The 21,551-nt window shown below is 26.8% G+C and overlaps 1 protein-coding gene across 4 annotated transcripts; it reads left to right on the top strand.

Annotated features, from left to right (window-relative positions):
• Nucleotides 1-9,954: 9,954 nt before the first annotated feature.
• LOC111614057 (SPRY domain-containing SOCS box protein 3-like) lies at nt 9,955-16,758 on the top strand. 4 transcript variants are annotated; one of them, XM_023355445.1, is made up of 2 exons: nt 9,955-10,132; nt 14,771-16,758. In XM_023355445.1, exon 2 carries the CDS (start codon nt 14,780-14,782, stop codon nt 15,581-15,583), a length of 804 nt encoding a protein of 267 aa, XP_023211213.1. In that variant the 5' UTR covers nt 9,955-10,132; nt 14,771-14,779; the 3' UTR covers nt 15,584-16,758. The 4 variants fall into 4 exon arrangements, with proteins under 4 accessions (XP_023211213.1, XP_023211218.1, XP_023211209.1 ...); XM_023355450.1 differs by having other exon boundaries at nt 9,955-10,137; XM_023355441.1 differs by lacking the exon at nt 9,955-10,132 and adding an exon at nt 11,305-11,857.
• The last annotated feature ends 4,793 nt before the right edge of the window (nt 16,759-21,551 follow it).

Raw genomic sequence — 21,551 nt, 5'->3', positions numbered from 1 at the left:
CTCCCCTATTTATATATATATATATATATATATAGCCTAACCTCCAACAACGGCCATTTTTTTATATTTTCATCAGTAACCGTTGTTCTTTGATTTCATTGCACATATAATTATCATTTCGAATAATAAATATAACTTATAATTTAACATATTTTATATTTTCTATTTTTTTAAAAATTGTTTACCTATAAAACAACATTTTATAATAATAAAATTTGTATAAATTTTAAAAAGTTTTGTTAATATTAAAATGATTTAATCATTAGAAAAAATAGTTTTTTCTAAAATGTATTAATGATTTCAATAAATGTAAAACTATTTTAAATAGAAAAAAACTATTTATATTCTACAAATGAATAAAATTTTTATAGTAGAATAATTCATTTAACTCTTAAAAATAATTTAATTAAATAAAAAATAATAATAATGACTTTGCAGCTGTTTTTAATGCAAACACAGCATGAACTATGTGAGAGTGTTCCGCATAAAATCACAAAACATGGCCGGAGTGCCATTAATTGGCGACCAATGAAGAATAAATAAGAGTCTTCTCCATATCACACATAACAGATGTGAATTCATCTTGTTAACTGGTCTTGGACCACTTGGCACGTGGCAGATGGTACACGTGATGCGGGCGAGCAGGTGATTTGGGGACCGCATATTGACCGCAAACTTGACCTGTACTCCACTTATTTTTGGATAGCTGATGTCGGTAGAACACTTGTCAGGTGATGATCACCCAATTATAGTTAAACTTTAATGCAGCATCATCTGCAAACTTGCATTATTTTTATTCCGGATATCAAATTTAATTAGCCCATCTGGTAATCGATCGCATGTTTCCAAAAAAAATAAATAAAATTATATTTAAATTTTTGTTAATTATCTACAATTTTAAGCTATTAAGATTTTTTATTAATCGTAATTAAGTCGTCTAGAAAGAATTTTTTTTTTGTTTATCTCATATATTTCGATAATTATAATAATTTAATATTGAAAAAATTTAATAATTTATATTTATTTATTTCTTATTTTATTTTGAATTGAAATCTGATTTGTGATTTTTAAAATTCTTTAAATTAAAAACGAAATTGATTATAATTAACTTAATTTTTTTTTTATTTGAAAGTGATTACAATTAAATTAAACATGTTTATTTTTAAATAAATTAAAGCTAAATAAAATAATTTAACACGAAATTAATTACAATTAAGTTGAATTTTCTTGATTTAGAAAATTTCAATTTTAATGGTAATCATTTTCAAACTTAAAACGATTAAAACTTAAAATATTTTGATTTCTTAAAATTAAAATTGAATAACAAAATTTAAAAATTATTTGAAATAATAATAAAATAAGTTTCAAACTAAGAAATTATTGAATAAAATATATGAAAAATAGCGAATAGTCAACTTAGTTTAGAATAAATTTTTCTGCCCATTAATACATATATATATATAGGCCTATATATTGCGTTGTCCGTTGTCCAATATATTTATAAATAATTATTCAGTGTTTCATTTAATGTTTACATGAAAAAGCCGAGCAGAATCAGAGGAAATCCGTTCTTTTGACGTCACAGGAAGAGAAGAAGCCATTGAGAGAAGGGGAGAAATGCATTTCCTTCCATAGAAAGACGATCCGAAATCAAAACTTAAAAGTGAAAACAGTTGACATTTTACCAAAAAAAAAATTTTTTTTTTAATGTTACAGGATGAGGTGAGGCATATAAATTAAATAAATATAAGTTAATTTTTAATTTATTTTTATTTATAATTGTTTAACAGATTTCAGTATTTAAGCGAATAATTCCATCATAAAACTTTAGTTTATTAATATTAAATATTCAATTTATTGAGTTCCTTAGTAATTAAAAATAAGCTTAGATGGGTTATTTATTATGAACTTTTTTTAAAAAATCTTACATACTGTGCCACTTATAGACAAATAGTTACTATATGAGCGGTTCCTACAGGATGTATATTCATTCTAAGCAGGAACTCCATATACCGTAAGCTTATTCAATAGCAGCTAAACCACAACAGGATCATTGACACAGCTGCACTAATTTATAAGGTAAATCTGAGTGTTTGCTATTAAAATCTAAGCATAGAATTCTTCCATTTATAATATATTTAGATATCATTTAAGTTAAATGTCTTATTATATTTATTATTATTTTATATTCAAATATTTAATCGACAGCATTTCCTGTTAAATCAAAATTAGTTTTTTTTTTGTTAGCTATTAAATTTAAAAAATTGAAATTTTTGATTATTTTCTTCTGATTATTATTATATAAGGGCGATAGTTTAGAGTTAAGTATTCGATATTGAGACCAGGTGGTTGGCCATCTGCCTTCTCCACACGTGACAGGCTGTGGTTCGTCATTTGTGAAGCTTCCTTCGCCACGTCATCGTAAGCTCGAGCGCCATTTCTCAATTAACTCTTCTTCCCTCCCCTTATAATAATAATAAAAAAAAAAAAATCCTCATAAAAATAAAAACTTTTCTTATCATGTGAAATTTTGAGAATATTCTTAGTTTCATGCATATGAGTTACTTATGTACTTTAACCCCCATTTTTACTTTTTATCGCATAGAAAATGTTTTATAACTTATGGAAATTATTTTTTAAAATATTATAAAATATAAGCGTATGATAAAATGTTGAATCGTATCTCCGAATTCGCCGAAATTCACGATCGAAGGAAACGTTGCTCTAGGACATTGTCCTGCTACAGTAGCCTAACACATAGATCAATACGTTAAATATAGACCCACGCGTTTAACTAAAACTTCAAAACTATTACTAAAAATATGTTTTTTGTTGCATGTAGAAAAAGTTACGGAAGATATAAAATTATGTAATTAAAATCAACATAATATTTATTAAAATAATGATAAATAGCAAGAATTTACAAAGAGTGCTAGGTAAATATCGTTCTGGTGTGCTTATAGTCCCTTTGTTGATATTGTCAAACGTTGTTTACACAACGATAACGGTTACAAGATTGTGACGTCATCAACGNGTATGTCTAGAAAGAATTTTTTTTTTGTTTATCTCATATATTTCGATAATTATAATAATTTAATATTGAAAAAATTTAATAATTTATATTTATTTATTTCTTATTTTATTTTGAATTGAAATCTGATTTGTGATTTTTAAAATTCTTTAAATTAAAAACGAAATTGATTATAATTAACTTAATTTTTTTTTTATTTGAAAGTGATTACAATTAAATTAAACATGTTTATTTTTAAATAAATTAAAGCTAAATAAAATAATTTAACACGAAATTAATTACAATTAAGTTGAATTTTCTTGATTTAGAAAATTTCAATTTTAATGGTAATCATTTTCAAACTTAAAACGATTAAAACTTAAAATATTTTGATTTCTTAAAATTAAAATTGAATAACAAAATTTAAAAATTATTTGAAATAATAATAAAATAAGTTTCAAACTAAGAAATTATTGAATAAAATATATGAAAAATAGCGAATAGTCAACTTAGTTTAGAATAAATTTTTCTGCCCATTAATACATATATATATAGGCCTATATATTGCGTTGTCCGTTGTCCAATATATTTATAAATAATTATTCAGTGTTTCATTTAATGTTTACATGAAAAAGCCGAGCAGAATCAGAGGAAATCCGTTCTTTTGACGTCACAGGAAGAGAAGAAGCCATTGAGAGAAGGGGAGAAATGCATTTCCTTCCATAGAAAGACGATCCGAAATCAAAACTTAAAAGTGAAAACAGTTGACATTTTACCAAAAAAAAAATTTTTTTTTTAATGTTACAGGATGAGGTGAGGCATATAAATTAAATAAATATAAGTTAATTTTTAATTTATTTTTATTTATAATTGTTTAACAGATTTCAGTATTTAAGCGAATAATTCCATCATAAAACTTTAGTTTATTAATATTAAATATTCAATTTATTGAGTTCCTTAGTAATTAAAAATAAGCTTAGATGGGTTATTTATTATGAACTTTTTTTAAAAAATCTTACATACTGTGCCACTTATAGACAAATAGTTACTATATGAGCGGTTCCTACAGGATGTATATTCATTCTAAGCAGGAACTCCATATACCGTAAGCTTATTCAATAGCAGCTAAGCCACAACAGGATCATTGACACAGCTGCACTAATTTATAAGGTAAATCTGAGTGTTTGCTATTAAAATCTAAGCATAGAATTCTTCCATTTATAATATATTTAGATATCATTTAAGTTAAATGTCTTATTATATTTATTATTATTTTATATTCAAATATTTAATCGACAGCATTTCCTGTTAAATCAAAATTAGTTTTTTTTTTGTTAGCTATTAAATTTAAAAAATTGAAATTTTTGATTATTTTCTTCTGATTATTATTATATAAGGGCGATAGTTTAGAGTTAAGTATTCGATATTGAGACCAGGTGGTTGGCCATCTGCCTTCTCCACACGTGACAGGCTGTGGTTCGTCATTTGTGAAGCTTCCTTCGCCACGTCATCGTAAGCTCGAGCGCCATTTCTCAATTAACTCTTCTTCCCTCCCCTTATAATAATAATAAAAAAAAAAAATCCTCATAAAAATAAAAATAAAAACTTTTCTTATCATGTGAAATTTTGAGAATATTCTTAGTTTCATGCATATGAGTTACTTATGTACTTTAACCCCCATTTTTACTTTTTATCGCATAGAAAATGTTTTATAACTTATGGAAATTATTTTTTAAAATATTATAAAATATAAGCGTATGATAAAATGTTGAATCGTATCTCCGAATTCGCCGAAATTCACGATCGAAGGAAACGTTGCTCTAGGACATTGTCCTGCTACAGTAGCCTAACACATAGATCAATACGTTAAATATAGACCCACGCGTTTAACTAAAACTTCAAAACTATTACTAAAAATATGTTTTTTGTTGCATGTAGAAAAAGTTACGGAAGATATAAAATTATGTAATTAAAATCAACATAATATTTATTAAAATAATGATAAATAGCAAGAATTTACAAAGAGTGCTAGGTAAATATCGTTCTGGTGTGCTTATAGTCCCTTTGTTGATATTGTCAAACGTTGTTTACACAACGATAACGGTTACAAGATTGTGACGTCATCAACGTTAACTACAGGCAGGTGGTCTGAAATCTCGGACATCGACCGTTGGGATCGTCGACGAAATAAATGACCATAATATGTCACACAAAGCTTTTTATGCATATTTTATAAATAATTAAGCATACTGAAACATATACACATAAATTGTCAAATACAAAATTATTTTAATTCCCATTATGCACGATCGGGTTGTAATTCTACACGTGAACAAACTAGTTAGATTCAGTCTTCACGCGAGTTTATAGCAAAAACACTGTCGTTCTATTCGTGATTTTTCACTGCAATGCGTGAAGTTTAGTGTCTATGAGTTGAAGACATCAAACAATAATGCTTTCAATTATTATATATTAATAATAATAATAGAATTTTTTACGTTTAATTAGAGCTGGTTTAGTATGACCTACAAAGATGATAAAATTAAGTTAATTTACTTCTCTAAATTGTTGATTTTTTAAGCTGGGATGATCGGGTGATGTTTAAGCTTTTTCTTTGTTTAAATATTAAACAAAATAACGATCAGTTTCGCGAACTTTATCGGCATCAAAATGAAATTAGGACAGTAGCATCTGCAAACGGAATAATGTATTAGTCACTCTCACCTCGTTATTGTTATATGATAAATGGAATTTTTTAATATTGATTTTTAATATAACACACTATTTTCATTATGTTTTATGATCATTTTAAAAACAGAAATAATTAAAAATTATATATTTCAATTTTATATATTTAATTATATATTAAATTGTATATTATTATGTTAAAAATATACAGGATATTTTAATTTTCGTTAGATATGATTATGTCGGATAATGATATACTTCTGAACATTATTATTATTGCACTTAATGCAACAATTCTTTTTTTTGTCATTAAATGAGATCAAACTTAATGGCATAAAAATATATTGCCATTAAGTATAACCACACTTAATGCATTATATATTTTTTAATTTTTTTAATAGGATAATACGTAAGGATGAGTAAATACTATTTTTTTTACCAATTTTAAAAATTTAAATAAATATTTAAATTTTGAGAGAATATATAATTGCTAATGGGAAAATTTAAATATTTATTTAAATTTTTCTCATTTCTTCAATGCCATCGTAATGATCAACCATTAACGATGCAGATAAATTTGCATGAAGCAATATTAAGAACCATTAAAATATATTGCATTAATGGCAATTTATCGACCATTTTGCAATGGTACACGACGCGAGTTGCTTATAAGTTCAATTTTGTATATATAATTGTCGAAGAGACGTGCATATCACCCCCTTTCGATTGTAGACGTGACCGTTGATAAATTACAGAAAATACTGCAGCAAAATCTTAATTTCCTGAGAATTCAATGCTAAAGGTTTTTGAACTAGGCTCTTGGAAAAATCAATTGGCTCTGCGAGACAGGAGTATTGACCTTTACAATATTCTGCAGTATCGACTTTGGTTAGTGGCCATGCACATAAGAGATCCATCACTTATAAAACGCATCTATAATGATTTTATAATAAAACTACTCTTGGACATTTTTAAAGAGTTGCGAGTTTAAAGTAAGATGCGGTGAATGTTCTAATTCTTTTTAACGTTCATTCAGGCTAGACAGAGGGCACCGCCGTCGGGTATCGATCTTGCTTGCCATCTGCGGTAGCCATATTTGTATGTGTTGTCGTCACAACTGTCTATCGTCTTGCCGACATTACAACTAAACAGAAACAGTTTTAAGTTCCATAAAGTTTAGAATATCTTTCAAAAATTTACAGAAAGAATCATTTAATGTTGGTAAGTTTTCAGATTATTAATCATGCGATTGTAAGTTTTGCCTTAGTATGGCTGTGTTATGCAGTCAAGTCCAACGTATCGTATATAGATTAAGATATAATTTTTTTCTTTTTAATTCCTATTCAGAGAATTTTTATACATTTTTTATGTTCACTTAAGCTGTTTTCTATATTTTAATAACCTTACACTAACAGCATATTAATTTAATATACCAATAACATTAAATTTTTACCATATTGTTACATTAAAACTATATTGTACGTTCTAAAATTACTCATATGAGTCATGGGAATTTTACAATACTTAACCGTTTTAACTAAAAACTAATAAATACAAAAATTATTTTTTAAAACAATATATAATTTTTAAACATATTTTAAAAATATTTTTACATTAAATTATAAGAAGAGCCTTATGTTTAAACCTACATACAATTTTTTACGTACAGGGCAACTGAGTATAGATGTGACGTGCATGATAATATAACTCAGAATCATCAAGTTGTTTAAATCAATTTTCTAGTTTTTTTCAGCACTTAAATGGCATTTCTGTCTTACATTAATTTGATGAATATCACAACTTTCAGCACCACCAACATTATTTTCAATAAAGCTCACTGAATAAGTAATTTTTATCGCTTGGCGCAGTGTCAATGACCCTATACTTTTCTAGATTATTATTTATGCTTTTATTAATATAAAAATTTAACTAAAATATTTTCTTGTTAGATTTTCTTTTATTTGTCTTATTATAAATACAAACGTGCGTGCTTTGGCTTAATTTTGAAGATAAAGTTGTAGAGAATCCAATTGATACTGCACCTGGTACTCTATCTACAACCTGGTAAGGCTCCCTTACCTTTTTTTTTTCTTTACCTCTATCCCGGCACGCGCCACGTTACTCCCCCTTTCCTTCGGGGTATAATCCGTCAGTTTTTTTTCCTTCCAACTGCCCTACTGTACCACTTTTTTTTATTTCTAGCCGGAACCCGCAGATGGCCAATATCAGAAAGAGTTTCTCTTACCTTTGTTACAATTTTTTTTTTAACTCCTCCTTCCTTTTTTCACTTTCTGGTCCCCCTCTTTCATCTTTCTACTCTTTCTTTAAGCCATTTAAATTCTTAAACATGCCTGAATATGTTTAAAAAGTATACAAAACAAACCATACATCTGCAGTATCTATAGCACGTGAAAAATTACCTAGCAGCTTAGTGTTGAATGTATTATTGTTCATTTTCATCCTGATGAAACTGTTTAAATTTATTTTAAACAAAGAAGAAACACAGATTGTGGCATGTAATTTTGTAATTTTTCGCTTTTGATTTTTACTCGTGTCGAAGAACATAATGCTTGCTTAGTTCACAATAGGACATAAACGATGCATTAAAATTAATAGGCTTGTTCCATTATCTATGTGAGAATAAACAGATTTAGAGGAAGAGCTATTACACGGCATACGCACTCCTACAGGAAAAGCATCGTTTTTCATTCTACTGTAAAACTTCGTCTGGTTGTCTGTGTGAACAATTTCCCTTCCTACATCCTGCACGTGCGAAAATAGGATGTTGTAGCGATTCTCGCTGAATTTATTAATTACAACCCATCTTCGAGGATCTTTTATTAGTACATTGTTTTGTGTGTAACGAGCCTTCTGTGATATAAAAATAATATATGAGATGTCGGTTCTTTGTGTGAACAAGATAAATATCAGGAAGTTTTTGAATTGAGATATTAGTTAAAATCTAAATTATTTTAGAGGCTAATAAATATAATAGTAAGCCAAATTATTTACTAATTGTAGGTGTGTAAGTTAACATGTTGCTTCTTGGAATAATGTCTTCACTTTTAAGTTTTTAATATTAAAGAGCGTGTAAGTCTTCAATAAAAATTTATGTATTTATGTTTATAAAGTGTATAGATAGAAGCGATTTCTCATCTCATCCTCTCGAAAATATTGATATATTTATCAACAACTTGTTATATTTGAACTTTTTCATGTATAACCATCAAGATTAATAATAACAATGTAGATAGATGATATGTATTTATATGTCGTGCACAACACAATAAATTTGCTTATAACTTTCATTAAAAATGATTAATTAACGATCAGTTGTATAGCAGAAAATAAAGGCCGTCTTATTAGAACGTCATAACAACGTCATTGTCCATAGTCACCATAGTAACATGGGAAATTTCGTATACTATTCAACCAATTGTACAAATGTATGAATGAAAATTTCGTCAGATTCTATTTTTATTTTAGTTTTTTCGTTAATAGTGTATATATTTTAAACATTTTTTTCTCAGTTTGGGACAATAAATTTTTTATCTTATACATCCCAAAATCGAAAGTTAACTTTTCGATATAATTCTAGCAGGTAGGCGATAAGTAATGTACAATATAACAGATGGTTATCACTTAATACTACTTTTTTTCGTTTAATCAAAGGTTGTAACCTTTAAAAGTATCCGATAATAGAAACTAGTTTAATTTTAAAAATCATGAATAGATTTTATCCAATTTGTTTTCCCCCCTTTCAGGAAATGCTCGCCACGATGGCAACACTGCAACGTGGGAACTCGTATGCCCGCACGTGCCACTTTCCTCACTGATCCACGTGCCTGGCAGTAGGAGGGAGTCGAAAGTGGCCGTTCTTCCGCCACCAATGTTGCCATGCCGACGACGTTTGGGAAAATATTTTTAAATAACTACTTTAAATGTTGCCAGATCTTTCAAGATGATGAAAAGTCACAAAAAGTTATTTATAAATTATNTTTATTTATTTTAAATAAAGGAAGATGAATTAAAGCTAGATTTTAAGAAACAATAACATTAAAAAAAAAAAAAAAACTTTTCTAATAGTAAGTTAGTTAAATCCTTTGCTAAAAAGTCAACAAAGGATATTTGCCCGAAGGATCTAAAATTCCTTCAAAGTTAAACTTAATTAACATAGGCTAACAGTTGGCTTATTTGTTCTTTTGAGCGATTGTTAAAAGTCTTCAACTTCTAATTTATTTGATAATTGAAAAAAAAAATTAACGTTTTTATAAATTTTTCATTCGTATTTTTCGAAATTTATTCTAAAAATAGTGTTGTTATTCTCTTAAAATTTCGTATCATTCATCTTTTGTACGAGATCTCAACGAGCTTTAAAATGAATATTTTGTATCATATTCATATGCTTATTATACCTGAGAAGGAAGAGGAAAAGTAAAGTATTCATTTTTCTTTATATGTATATTTGAGAAAAGAAAACATTGAACTTTATGTATCTATAGAAATTACGTTTTTTTATGAATGTACAATATTTCAAAAGATTTAAAAATTAATGGACTACAATCTACAGAATTAATACTCGGAACTCTGTATTATGTTATTTTCTAAGCATACTCCTCTCGAAATATTCTTATATATTTTATTTGTCCACCTCCACAATGCTTTAATATTATATCCAAATCTTTAGCAAATATATATTTTTATAATAAATATTACTTCCCTTGTGTTTTGTAAGATATTTCCTTCTAAAGTTTAACTTTCTTTTCATGTAGACGATATGTCTGAATCGGTTTCTTAGTAAAATTATAATTAAATTATTTGATTTTAAAATAAAATAATAAGTAATTAATTAGGATTGATACTAAGATATCAGGACTTTACTGAAATGCAAATTTAAAGTGTGCAGATAGAGGTAAACAGATGGATAAAATTCAAAAATATAAATATGGTTATGTGTTAGCATGTTCGTGTTTGATTTATAGGCTGTTTTTTTTATAGTTAATTATGTTTTCTGTACATATTTTAACGTATATTCATAGGTAAAGCAAGTTAATGTTTTCAAAATTATGAGTGTGAAATGTTAAAGCGTGATCGTAAATTTCTTCATAAGATTCACTCACTCACGATAACATTTTCTTTACAAACTCCAAACTTTGATTTTTTTTTTATTTAAAAAATAGCATATTTGATAGTTTATAAGTTCATAAGACAATGATTGCTTCTTCTTCATAAACTTCAAAATAAATGTCAAGTGTTCTTTCAAGTATAAGTAACTTAGAAAGATGGATTTTGTGTGTAGATAGGTCTATTAATAATATATTTCTCTTGTGAATAAACAAACATTTGTGTGTTTTTATTTCAATTTTTTGAAATTTATTTCAAGTAGAAAAGTTGAAATTTCACTTCCCATTATTCATTTTATACATTCAAGCTTATAAAATCACGCTTGAAAGCGTAATATAACTATATCTGGTTATATTTAGATCTCTCGGTAATGAATGAATGAAAAGCACGAATTTTATTGTGTAGACCCACTCCAATAACTGGAACATTATTGATTTCTTCGCTGTATATCATGGTCACCCCTACTATAGTTTAAAATCAGATAAACTCGCGATTTTAAGCTTACAGCATGCTTTTCTTTTATTTATTTACTATACATCACGTCATAAATAATACAGAAAGCATCGAGAATCGTATTATAACATCTTTAGGATATCGTAAAACAGTTTATTCGTTAATATTCGCTTGGTATATATTACCTATCGACATATAAACTTTATGTATTAAGAGTTTAATAGGATACGAGGCGAAACCGTTAGCACCCGCATTAGACGAGAACTAACTGAGACGGGGTAACAAACACGGGGGGGACCCTTAATGTAGACAGTGATTCACGCCCCTGATGGTCATACTCGTCGCGCCATTGGTCGGTATAGATCCCCGCACGTGCCTGACGCGAGCGAAACGTAAGGGGGGAAGTTAACTGTCTAACGGTAGAGCACACACATCTGTTACAGCTGCGATCGCTGCTGGTAGTTCACCACCGCCTGTGCTAACGGTTAGATAAGTTTAATTTGAATGGTTTCGCGGACAAAGAAATGCAAAAAGCGTCGCTGCTCGGCAACCGATGCCGAGCTTTATGTATCTTACTTGGAGGTAAGTTCGAGTTTTATGTTATTTCTTTGCCCATTTTGTCTCTGTTTACGTGTATTTTAGCCAAGAGTAAAGCATATAAAAATGCTCACTTACAGAAAATACCATAGCCGATTTCTCTATCAATAACTCTAGAAACAAAATAATTCTTATGCAATTTATTATTTCTAACATATCATTTACTTTAAACTGCAAGATATTCATTTATTGTAGTGTAGATTTTAAACAGATTATAGAGTTTGCTGTTGGAAAAAGTTTAAAAAATTTAAATTTTTCTTCATAATTTCATCGTTTTTATAAATTATAGGATTAGTTTTCTTTTAATACAGTCAGTTAGATCAATGTTTTAGCTATTAGTTAACTAAATTCTACATCAGTTATTTTAAAGGATACAGTCATCCTATAATCTTAAAAACTTACAGTTTGTTTATATGCTTTTAGGTCTTATATTTACAATGCTGACAAACGATTATTCTTATATACTTGGATATTTATGTCCTTTTACAGTTTTTAATTTAAAAAATTGATAAATTTCCTTTATTATAAATTCTACACTCGGCAGAGATTATGAGATTTACAGCGTTAAAATTACTGACAAAGATTTACTGTTTATTTATTTTTGTTTATTTCTAACTAAATAAAAAATTAAAACTCTACATTTATAGCAAACCCTACAATTTATATTGATAACAAATTACAGGATTTTGCTGTCAACATTCTTAAAAACAAATACTTACGCTATATAATATATAGTTTATAATGCTTTCTTTATTTTTAACCATAAATTAAAAATTCAAAATACTAACAGGAAACACCATAATATATATTGGCACTATAGAATATCACGAAAAACGATAATCACGAAGGATAATTATGGTAGATATCAGGTTCTTTGTTGAACGTTCTCTCAACTGTCACTCAAAATTTATCGATATGTCGTATTTATTTAAATATTCTCCATATAAAGATGGAAATAAATTATACTTCAAAACTCCAGAATACATCTATAATCTACTTTAATTAGAAAATTTCTCGAACCTGTTTTTTTTTATGATTGATAATCGAAATTGTTGTTCTTGCGTGACGAGGATAATTATCGTTAAGTATAACTGTGTTTTATACTAAATCTGTCAAAAAATTTGATATAATACTGCAAGAAGACGATTAACTGTAATATATACTGTATATTAAATCGTAAAAAATTGAATACAATTTTACAGTTGGCCTAAAAATTATCATTAACGTCTTATAATCGTAACTGAGTATAGTTCGTTGTTACAGTTTTATAGAAGAAGAACACTTGCTTAAAATATGAAAGTATCTTAATAAAAATGTTTTAAAATAAGAAATTAGCTTAAATTTTTTCGTTTTTACAATGAAAATAAAGTGTAACTTTAGTAAATGAAATGTAAGTCGTAATAAAGGTAAATTTTATTTTTTCATTTCGAAAAAAAAAAGTAATATCAGTTTTCAGTTCTTTATGTAATTGGACCGTAAATAATTTAACAAAATTTATAAATCAATAAAATTGAAGCTATTGACTCGGATGTTCTTAATTTACTAAAATAGATCTTAAATCGATCTAACTCACAGCTGCTTCAAATGTTATCTAAGGAGCAATCGCAAGAAATGGCTTTTTTGTCCTTTCCTCCATCATCTCAACTTAAATACAATTTTAAAATAATATAAACAGGTTTATATAAAAAGCTTTAAAATATTTTATTAAATTAAGAATTATTTATTTAAATAATTTGTTATATTGATTTAAAATGTCCAGACTCTAATATTGAAGCATGTTTTTAAAATTGTAGATATTATTTGAAAAGTAGTAGAATAAATATGTTATTTTCGCATTTTAAAAATCAATTTTTAAATATTTAAATTCGAAAATTATGCAAAATGAAAATATAAGAAAGCTTTTGAATTTGGTTATTTTAGATTTTATATAGAATAATTTCGATTACTTTATTGTCAATATTCAAAATGTAGTTACTTTTAGACGTGCAACAGATTGGCAGAATAGAAAATACTTTTTGGTGATAGAAAAGTTGATAAGATAACGAAAAGAAGCTTATTTTCTCTGCACTTCTGCTATATTTCACTGTATGTGTCAAGTCATATTATCATCTCCTTTTTCCCCTAGTTTCAGACAGATGCATTAAACGAGGAAAAAAGCTATTTCCAATGATAGAAAATAATATTTTTGTTCTATTTCTTTGCTAATATTTTAATTTTAAATTTTAAAATTATTTTTTATATATAGTATTTAAAAAAACACAAAATAAAATGAAATCATTCATTTTATCGTTGTAATTAACATTACTTAACAAAATTAAAATATTGTTTTGTTTGTTTTATACTTTAAACAAAATTTAATTTAAACAAATAAGTAAACCATTTTAATGTGTAATTGTACTCAAAATAACATAATTTTTATAATTTTTTGATAATGTAAAATATTTTATTTGTATTACTTTTACATTTTATATTTTAATCTTTGAAGTTTACTCATTTTAAAATGTAATAATTAAAGCTATTTTCATTATTTACATATTATCACTTCGAATTTTTCAAGCATTAGTTTTTGTTTAAGCTTTTAAATTTTACTACGTGTAATATTAGTAATGAGAAATAAAAATCATTGTTATATTGTTGTATTAAATGACATAACGATGAAATTTTATGATATTATGTAACAAAACTGGAAAATTGTACTCAATAAACTTGCCATCTGTTGCAAGTTGTTGTATCCTCCCCTGTAAATCAGGTTTTCCTGCATGTTATTTAAACTTGACGGCAATGTTATCGTTTAATTTTCTTGAAATATTTTATTAATTTTATAAATATTAATCTGAAATTATATTTTTATTTAATAGAAAATGAATATTTTAACATGAATATATTCTTTTTCTACAGATTCCTGTAATGGCAAATGTACAGGATGAACCATTAAGATATGGATGCACCGATAATTGGTGTTGGAATCGACGTGATAAGTCACACGAAGTTAGATTATATGGACCGAAATTACGCACTGCACATTTTCATCCAAATTGGAGCAATGGTACAGCCGGTGTACGTGGTACTCGCATTCTTAACAGAGGACGATACTATTGGGAAGTTAAAGTATCACAGAGGATATTTGGAACCAGTATGATGTTCGGAATAGGAACCAAGAAGGCTCGACTGCATGTAGATGCATTTGTAAACATGTTGGGTGAAGACGGTCAAGGTTGGGGCCTGTCGCATAAAGGCCTACTTTGGCATAACGGAGAATGGAGACAGTACACCAAGCCATTCAGAGAAAACGAAGCTACTACAGTTGGTATTCTCTTCGACGGTCGACAGGGTACACTTACATATTATAAAGATGGGACATGCTTAGGTGTGGCATTTACTGGGCTCCATTTGATACAAGAGGAACTGTATCCAATTGTATGCTCCACGGCTGCTAAAACAGAAATGTCATTGGGTCAAATGAAACGAGAATATACAGATTTGCAAGACAGATGCCGTTCGGCTGTTATGAGCTGCTTACGAAATGACAATGATGTCATTCAACTAAAGCTTCCTAATAGAATTAAAGCCTATTTATTAGAGGCTACCGATTCATCCACTGGGCATGATAGACCCAGGAGGAATTTAGTTACTCAGCAAGCATTCCACGCGAGAATAGCATATGCGGCTAAGAATTTAAACGGTGTGAAAGGTTCGTGTTTATACGTATGAATGGCAGTTGCATATTTATAAAAATATATGAATATATATATATATAGTACCAATAATAATTTTCATAACTAGTTTCGTCTCGTAATGTAGTCTTGTCTATTTACTTTCACTCGGAGATTGCCAAAAAAAAGAGGAATAATTCTTACTTTTCATCCTTTTTGCATTTACGAAAGCCAGACTGTGAACGTGCCTTCCTAATGGCTGTGCCTCTTCATGGGATCCAAGCGCATCGCTTAACAAAACAGTTAACTGTAGGATGACAAGAAGAAAACCGAAAGCGCTAATATCTGTGCCAATTCGGGGATCTCCAAAATAATAATAAAAAAATAATAATAATACAAAATAAAAATACATCCACTCCCCACCAGTCGCGTTCAGTGATTGTATGTTTGTACGCTTTATCTATCGCGTTGCTACGAATGACTTAAGAACTGTATACATCGGCTCTTCTTAGACATTATTTCTTAGGATACCAATTGAGAAATTAAGATTATTTTCCATGTAAAATGTTTCATTCTTGTTTCCTAAATTAAGTTATGTTTATTATTAAAAAATATATATTAAATATTGTATATAGTAGTTGCAAAATATCGCGTTATGTATTAGCACGTTTGCGTTTTTATCTTTTAATTATTATTATATATATTATAAGAAATGAAAGAGAATGATGAGTGAACTCTAGTCAAAAGAACATTATGGTTATAACCAAGATTTGGAGTGAAACCAAATGTTCTTGTACATAGTAAACCTTTTATTACTCGTATACGCATTCGCGAAACGTGTACTTAATGTTCTCGATGTATTTAAACAAGCTTATTGTAACGTGTGATGTGTTATTTGTCACATAAAATCACGAATATATCATTTGTGTTCTCGTGAAGTATTCATTTCTCCTTCATATCCGAATATAATTGATTTTATGCCATATCTCTTTATAGAAAATGTAACGAATACAATATAAATTTGATTTAATTATTGCACTTCTTCTTCATATGTAGTGTTCCAATCCTACATTTGTAAACGGGTTTCCAATGCAAATTGAAAAAAAAATTAAAAATTGAAAAAAAAAATACAAATTTCCCGTTTGATGAGGAAAGTTTATGAAAAAAATTCACTTTTCTGGTAAAAATTTCGCAAATATGATTGTAATTTTTCCCTGAAAATAAAAACAAAAATCATGCAATATGTCTTTATTTTTCTGCTTTTTTTAAATATAAATTAAAATTTTTAAAAACAAAACAAAAAATAAACATATATTTATTTTAAAATATATCAGCAGAGGGTGCTACGTACAGTCCTTATGATAAATAAATCCAATAGAGGGCACTACATGGTACTATACCTTTTCTTTAAATCGCGAAATGTTAATTAAATCGTAAAAAAAATTTTTTAATAAAATTTTTAAGTAAATATTCATTAAAAGATTGATTATATATCCTTGAAATTTAAATTTAGTTTTTAGTAAAAATAATAATGATAACAAAACTAATTCCAATTATTTTATAATTAACTTTATTAAGAAGATTGTAGATATTCTAATAAATAAAAAAATTATGTAATAATAAAATAATTGAAATTTGTTATATTAAAATTTTAATGACTCGTCGTGTAAAAAAAGAAATTTTCATAATTTCGAGATACTGTATTTAAAAATTTTAGTTCTTATTTTCGAAACCAGATGGCAGAAGTGACTTTAGATCAGTTTATTTTCCTAAACTGCCGCGCCATCTAATGTCCAAAAGTTAAATTATAAAATAAAAATTAATTTTTATGAATTAATTTCATTAAAATTTTTAAATTGATTTGAAACGTTTGTATCTTTAATTTAATACTAAGCAATAATTCTCTACAGTATCAACAGTTTGATATTATAAATTTTAAATAATATAAATTTTTTCAAGAATTTTAACAGAAAAAACTAAATTAAAACATTTATGAAAATCTTCAATTTTCATAAGTGAATTAAAATATATTCGAAGTTTTTTAAATTAATAGCAAGTCTATAATGAATTTCTTATGAAGCAATATAATCGTTATAAAGCAATAAAGAGCAAAGCAATAACATTTTTGTAGAAATTTCTTATGGACTTATATAATCCAATATTAGAAATACTTGGAAGAGGAATTTTTTATTATTTATAACCATAAAAAGAAATAATTTATATATTTTTAAACTTTTATAGTAATACAAGATAATGTTTTTTTCAGTTGGCAAGAAGATAAAATTCTTCTTATTAAAAAGTTTTCTATATTAATCTATATATTAATATCTAGAATGAAATAGTTTTAAAATGTATTATTTAAATTTATTTTTTTTAATAAATATTATTTATAAGTAAGAATTTCTTACTTGATAAAATAGATAAGAATGGATGTATCAAGGAGGAGAGAGAGAGAGAACAGAGGGAGCATAATCCACTTTAATTTAGCGTAAATAAATATAATATTTATATATATATATATACATAGGTCTCTCTAGATTTAACGCGAAAATAAATAAGTAAAATTAATTACTACGTTTGCGAATAAACGATATAATTGTAATTTTATTCTAAAAGTTTCAATTTTTCTTCCATTTATTAAACTATGGTAAAGAAAAATGGCCGAAATTATAAGGCCAAAAGTAGTGTGCGTGTGTCTACATTAATTCTGTTTTTAAAAACATATAAACATTATTCGTTAATATCATTAAAAATAAAATCAAGAATTCTTCTCTGTTAAAACTTTTACTTCTTTCTGAAATGTATCAATTCACTTTTTAATATGATTCGCTTCATGATATACGATTTTAAAAGAAAAATAATTATCAGAATCTTTATTTTTTGCAATATAAATTAAGCTAAATTTCTAATAATTAAGAAAATTGCTACTAAAGCATTTTTACGCTATTAATTATTGTATGTGGTACAAATTGCTTGGATATAACAACATTTAATTCTTAAAAAAACAATCTCTTAGAATCAATTAAAATATATATAATACAGCGAAACCTCGAATGGCGACCTTCCCTATAACGCCAACCACCCTCGTACAGCGCCAACCAATGCTCGTTCTTCATAACTACAGTATAAAACACTACAATCTATATCTCTAAATTAAGTATATGTAAGATTTTGTATTGAAAATGACATTGTTACCATCAAACTTGCGTTTATAACTAGTTAAATAATTTTTATTGGGTGATTCCTCGATTTAGTTCCAATTTCAGAGGCAAATAAATGATGGCATTACAACGAGGTTTGCCTGTATATTGATAAATTAAAGTTAATACTACCTTTTTTAATAATAATATATAATAAAATTTATTTTTAGAACTCGTTACTTAAAGTTATCTGCAAATTTTCAATTCTTTACTTTTGAAATTTTCTAAATAAAATTTTATAATTTAGGCTTTATACAGCATATAGAATTTTTTTTATTATAAAATTTAAATAGATCTTATTTAGGAAATATATAATTAGAATATTCAATTTAATTTGAGAAATTTACATATAATTGTACAAAATGTGTGTTGTACAAAAGATATAAACGTATTACTTGATTTTCTGAATAGTGAAATTCGAAATATTACAAGTTCCTTGAAGGTAAGAAACTTGAAAAAATTGTTTTTAATTTTTATTTTTGATTCGGGCAGTTAAAATTTTAAAAATTAAATATAAATTTATAAAGAATTCTTCCTTCAGACTACATCCCAGATAATAATTTAGGATGAAATCTGCTTTGTTTTAATTAATTTGCTTATGATTAAATGTTTAAATATACAAAAAAAAACTAGAAAAAATTTCTGAGATATAAATTGATTACAAAATTTGCTAAAATTTTGTATTTCGAATGTTTAAAATGAAACTTTTGGAATAAAAATATCTGCATTTATGTCGAACGTTGTGCAGAAACTTCAGTTTACTACATGAAAATGATTGACTGACTTCTAATAAATGCTTTCGTTCAAATTATTTTTTTAAAATTAGCGATGGCAATCGTTATATCGAAGACAGGTTTCCTCAAAAAGTACTTGGCCTCGTTATAACATACATCTCCGAATCTAAAGTACTCGAGGTCAACATCTAAACACATTCTCGTTCGATGATTGGTCTCAATAAGCTCTACGATCGCATTATCACTCGAGTTATCGTCTAGATAACCTGAATAACGTTACAGGAACTTTTATAAAATGCCAATATGTTTACATACTTTAATATTACTGCCGAACAGAACATTATAATGCATCTTGCATACCAACTACAATTGTACTGTAGATAAGATTTAATGTAGATACAATTCACTGCAGACTAATTAAAATTAACTAAGGTGGATAGAATAAGTATAGACCTATAAAAAAAATTTATATACAAATTTAGCTGTTAATTTATCACCAAATTAATGACGAAATAAGAAAATTTTCTTAGAATTTTTGCTTATTTTCATCTTTATAATTAAAATTTGGATCTTGTTTCGTGTTTGAATGTGTCTAATGTGCGTTTGCAGCATATATTATTACTTAAATTAGGCAATATTGCATTTCGACCTGCAAACATTATGAGATTTCACAAAGTTTCATAACGTAATTGAATCAATTATCCTTCTACATCAAACGAAAAACTGGTTAAATATGAGAAATTTGAGATGATTGATGTATATACTTGTATAATTACGAGTTATTTTACATATCTTGAATGATATTTACTGTTATATCATCAATAAATGTATATGTTATTTGAGGAGAGCGCTATAAAGAATAAGTTTAGCATCTTTATTTACAAAAATGACATGTTAAATTTTGTTTATAAAGCATTTCACATAAATAATTTATGAGAAAAATACCAAATTTAATACAATATTTATTTATTTTAATATATAATGTTTATCAAATGGATATGGAAGCTTCATGCTGTGATACAGTTGTGAATTCTTGGAAAATGAATTTTATAATTGCATAATGTATATAGAGGTAAATTAATAAAGCATTTTTATCAGAAATAATTTAATTTAAATAAAATAATACTATATAAAGCTGTATTAAGGGTTTAAAATTTAGAAAACCTCATTCACGTCTATCAAAAAATAAATCTATTTGGAAAGTTTATTATAGAAAGACTTCCTCTAAAGATATTTAACATTAAGTACTGCTGACGTTAGAATGAAACGTTCACCAACAGAGAATCATTCTTTTATGAAAGGTTTTCTAAGAGGTCATGACCCTAAACAGTATGTTATTCTTTAAAGCATGAAATGCCTAAAGAGTGTTATAAGACAGATTAAAAAAAGTTAAAAAGAAAAAAAAAAAGCTAAATCGCATAACAAAGGTCAAACGAGGCTTGAAATTTTAACAAGACTTGCCCAAATGACCGCTATAAACTTCTTTCTACTTTAATAAGATTTCTATATTTGGACTGACACATTGCCACTTGGAGATTTCTGACGCCTAAAGTAGGCAAAAAGCCTACAACACATTTCCTTATTCATTTACTACAGTGCAACCTCTGTTTCTTATTGTTAAAGTCCTAAATTATCTATTAATTTCCTTTTTTGTCTCCCATTAAACTTATTTCACGCTTTATTACGGGGACCGAATTATAATTTCATGCTCGTAGTAGACTTAAAATTTCAAGTTTTCTTATGATAGATCTCATATTGGATTTCAAATTATGGATTTATGAAGATATATTCGTTTTATATTCTTAAGGTAAAATTGTTTTAAAATTATGTCTTTATAAGAGAATATTTACTTTCAAATTACACTCATTCATACTCACAATAAGTCAATTTATGCTAATAATATATTTTCTTTCATTTTATATATAGAATGATCAAGTTAATATGGAAAACTGCTTACAATTTTGCTCATAAAGCACATTAATTTTGAAATGTTTCATATTATACACAATATATACTCATATTTCTTTCTATAAACTCATGTTCATACTAAATAACTGCTTTTCAATGAAAATACATTCACTAAGAAAGTTAG

This window comes from Centruroides sculpturatus, unplaced genomic scaffold (assembly GCF_000671375.1).
Source record: "Centruroides sculpturatus isolate CEXI.00-Female unplaced genomic scaffold, Cexi_2.0 scaffold2, whole genome shotgun sequence".
Lineage (NCBI taxonomy): Eukaryota > Metazoa > Arthropoda > Arachnida > Scorpiones > Buthidae > Centruroides > Centruroides sculpturatus.
This window is presented reverse-complemented; position numbering and strand designations above follow the sequence as displayed.